Genomic DNA, 4,271 nt, shown 5'->3' on the forward strand with positions numbered 1-4,271 from the left:
GTATGTGTGTGTGATTTATTAATTTTTTTCCTAAATGTATGTTATAATTTTATTTGAACAATTCTTCTGTGCATATGTTTAATCTTGTCTAATGTTTAACCTTGTAAGATTTAATCAAAGTGGACGTTTAATCAAAGTGGTTTTCTAATGAAAGCGACAGACTTCTCTCTGGTGATATATGTATCATTTAGTCCGCTTTAACAGCTTAAGCAGTTTTGTCAACTATTTTGATTGGCTGTTCTAATTTGCATTAGTATAAATGCAGAATCAAGTATTCCAGACAACGGTGAAATAATCTTTCTTATTGGCATTTCTGTTATTTACATTTATTGCCACTTTCCCATATCCCAACCAGAGCTATGAGGAAGAGAGGAGAGCGCGCTCAGAGCTGGAGATCCGCTGTCAGAGAGTCACGCTGGAACTTGCTGACACCAAGCAGCTTATTCAGGAAGGAGACTACAAACGAGAGAACTATGACAAAATCAAACGGTGAGTGAAATGTCCTGCATTGTTTTTGTGAGTCCACAAGACCAGGCAACCATGCCATGCACACAGGACACAGTCTCAAAGCTAGCTGTATAGAGCTCAAATCATTTTATTAAAATATTATTTTAATGCATTGGCAGCCCTAATTTTAGTATCCCCTGTCCACATGTACACTCCATTCAAAAGACTTTTACATTATTACAAAAACAAAAAAAGATCAAATAAATGCAGCCCTGTTGAGCAAAAGAGACTTCTTTCAAAAACATTACAAACGTTCTAATGCTGTGGTTGTGTGTGCATAATTATGAATATAACCCCTCTTACTGTGTCCACAGAGAGAGAGATGGGTATGAAACAGAGGTTAGAGAGTTGAGGAAGAAGTTCGAAATGCTGGACCTCACACACACTGCCCTGACCAAAGAGAGGAATGACTTAAATAAAGAGGTAAGATGACTGACAGATCAGCATATCCATTACGCCATGTTTAAAGGGGTCATATGATGTTGCTAAAAAGAACATTATTTTGTGTATTTGGTGTAATGAAATGTGTTTATGCGGTTCATCTGAGATTGACAGTTGATAATAAACAATGTTTCAGTTTATTTTCTTTTTAGACATATGTAGCAAGGTACAGTTCCTCTATATATTTGAAAAAAAGTCCATTATCCATTGACAAGGATGGCAGTACATGTTATAACTGGCACACTAGTCATGAAGGCAACTGGTAGCTAAATGTCAACATAAATCTATCTGTCACAAATTTTCTCCTGTTACTTAATTTAACTCTTTCTCACTGTTTTTCCTTTTTCTTCTGCAGGTAGCCACTCTGCAGCAGTCTGTAACATTGATGAAGAAGGACAAAGGCTATTTAAACAGGCAGAACATGGAGCTTAATGTGTGCTGCGCTCATCAAGAAGACCGTCTGGACAGAATGCAGACCCAGCTTGAAGACACAAAGAAAGCCAGGGAAGATGCCTATGAGAAATATGTTGCTTCTAGGTATGTGTGATAAATAATAAGGATGGTGCTTTCTTTTTACTTTTTCCAGCTGTTAAGTTTAATGTTCAATTTAATGAGCAATACGGCATTGGTCTGTATTAAGAAGTTTGCATGATATAAATAAATTAGGGGTGCTCCGATCAGGATTTTTGAGGCCGATCGCCCATCACAGAAAGCAGTATCTGCCGATACCGATCATCGATACCGATCTTTTTAAAGCCTTCTTTTTAAACACAATAAATATAAGCAACACATTATTCAATGTGTTTTACTTTTGCATTTACTTCTAGATTTATATGTTAAGTTGCTCAAGTAAGTAGCAAAACATTTAAACTACTTTTCTTACGTTATCACAAACTTACCATTGAAAGAAATAGTCAGCTCTACTGCCTTTTCTTTTGCATTTAAATATTTATTACAACCAATCCTGCGGTTCATAAAGAACTTTGTTTTCCTGCCTCCACTAGTGCCATCTTTATCTAAAAGTGCTTTTTCCCTTTAAACCTAGCCAAAAAGTCATATGTGTTGACTGTGAAATGCAGTAGACTTTAATAATATGCATTTATGGTGTAATTACTACATTTTCGTGTCAATCCATGTTCATATTTACTGTAAACAATGCGCTGTTACTTTAATTCAGCGCTTGTAAGGGCAGCAAACATAGACTCGGTGCGGAAACTATCTCTGCTCTGCTGCAGACGCACCGCTACTGAACGCACTGCCAGACCGCAACTGTGTGCAGTGTGAACGCTTTAATCCGTTAACATGAGCGTGGAAAAAAATACGCACCACGTATGCACTGCAAACAGAGTAATGTGAACCTGGCGTTATGTGTGTGCGCTGCGAGTGCAAGTGTGCATGAGCGTATTGTCTCCAGGAGAGCGCGCGAGCGCTGAATGGTTAAACACTGGCAAGAATTAAAAAGTAATGCAATTTATAAACTTTAGTGACGATGTGACACTGCCTTGACTGTGCAAGTGAAAATTCCTGTGTCAACTGTGCAGCGTGCAGCTGGCTTATAGACAGAAGCGATGTGTGGTAATTTGAGTCGTTCGTTCATCACGTGACAGCCCCATAAACTTAACCAATGCAGTCTGAGCCGGAAAGAGAATAGATTAGTTCATCTCTCGAGTCTTTCGAATCGTTCGTTCTTTTGTCACGTGACGTGTTCAAAAATATATATATTTATCATCTAAATTTTCGATAATGCATTGCATTTTTGTTTTTACACTTGTGCAACTGTTGCACAATATCTTACACACAGCACAACACAATTGCTTAAGCAAGTAGCAAAACATTTAAAATACTTTTCTTACGTTATCACAAACATTCTAAATTAAATCTTACCACTGACAGAAACAGTCAGCTCTACTGCCTTTTCTTTTGCATTTAAATCTTTATTACAAGCAATCCTGCATTAGATCCGTTAATCCTGCATTAAAGTTCATAAAGAACTTTGTTTTACTACCTCCACGAGTGCCATCTTTTATTGCCTTTTTATCTAAAAGTGCTCTTTTCCTTTAAAACTAGCCAACAAGCCATATGTGTTGACTGTGAAACACATTAGACTTTAATAATATGCATTTATGGTGTAATTACTACATTTTCGTGTCAATCCATGTTCATATTTACTGTAAACAATGCGCTGTTACTTTAATTCAGCGCTTGTAAGGGCAGCAAACATAGACTCGGTGCGGAAACTATCTCTGCTCTGCTGCAGACGCACCGCTACTGAACGCACTGCCAGACCGCAACTGTGTGCAGTGTGAACGCTTTAATCCGTTAACATGAGTGCGGAAAAAACAAGTGTGCATGAGCGTATTGTCTCCAGGAGAGCGCGCGAGCGCTGAATGGTTAAACACTGGCAAGAATTAAAAAGTAATGCAATTTATAAACTTTAGTGACGATGTGACACTGCCTTGACTGTGCAAGTGAAAATTCCTGTGTCAACTGTGCAGCGTGCAGCTGGCTTATAGACAGAAGCGATGTGTGGTAATTTGAGTCGTTCGTTCATCACGTGACAGCCCCATAAACTTAACCAATGCAGTCTGAGCCGGAAAGAGAATAGATTAGTTCATCTCTCGAGTCTTTCGAATCGTTCGTTCTTTTGTCACGTGACGTGACAGCATTGGATAGAGAAATTAGTTCATTTACAAGCTTCCTTACAAAAGGGTGCATAGTTATTATTATTATTAGTAATGTGTGAATTTCTGTCATTATGGTTCTTTTCCATAACACTGAATGTTGTAACAAAGGTAATAAAGAATTGGTTACTATTATGAAGTCTCTTTCTGGCTCAGACTGCATTGGTTAAACTTATGGGGCTGTCACGTGATGAACGAACGACTCGTAAAACCCGAAGACTCGAAACAGGTGAACTACTTGACTAATTCCAGTACAGAACCTATTGGATGTTGCGCATGCGCGACTGAACGAATCACTCCCCGAGACGACTCATTCTTCCCGAGTCACATTAAAGATTTGTTTAAAATTAACGAATCGTTCAAGAACGACCCATCGGGTGGCATGAGAGCGTACGCTTGGGCCACTAGGAGGCGGTTGGCGACACTGGGTTGTGACTGAGGCCAAGATGGACGGAAGTGGAGTAGAGCCCGGAAGTGATCGCCAACCGCCATTAAACACAAAAGAAGAAGAAGAACGACCCATCACTAGCTGCATGTCGTGCCAAACCTCTCATGGCAGCGTCATCATCTTGACACCTGGTCATTTCATGCGTTTTCGCTGATCGGATATCTATCTGATTTGTTAAAACGTTTCCATTTACA

At 39.1% G+C, this 4,271-nt stretch overlaps 1 protein-coding gene across 1 annotated transcript in view; it reads left to right on the plus strand.

The window, feature by feature from the left end:
- The window catches only part of LOC107691612 (progesterone-induced-blocking factor 1-like), a 43,462-nt gene that overhangs the window by 1,204 nt on the left and 37,987 nt on the right, over positions 1-4,271 (plus strand). The window contains exons 3-5 of the mRNA XM_016490298.1: positions 356-489; positions 822-930; positions 1,304-1,485. Coding sequence (XP_016345784.1) covers positions 356-489; positions 822-930; positions 1,304-1,485 — 425 coding nt within the window. The remainder of the gene's footprint in view (positions 1-355; positions 490-821; positions 931-1,303; positions 1,486-4,271) is intronic.

The sequence above is a fragment of the Sinocyclocheilus anshuiensis genome, unplaced genomic scaffold, assembly GCF_001515605.1.
Source record: "Sinocyclocheilus anshuiensis isolate Anshui unplaced genomic scaffold, SAMN03320099.WGS_v1.1 scaffold442, whole genome shotgun sequence".
Classification (NCBI taxonomy): domain Eukaryota; kingdom Metazoa; phylum Chordata; class Actinopteri; order Cypriniformes; family Cyprinidae; genus Sinocyclocheilus; species Sinocyclocheilus anshuiensis.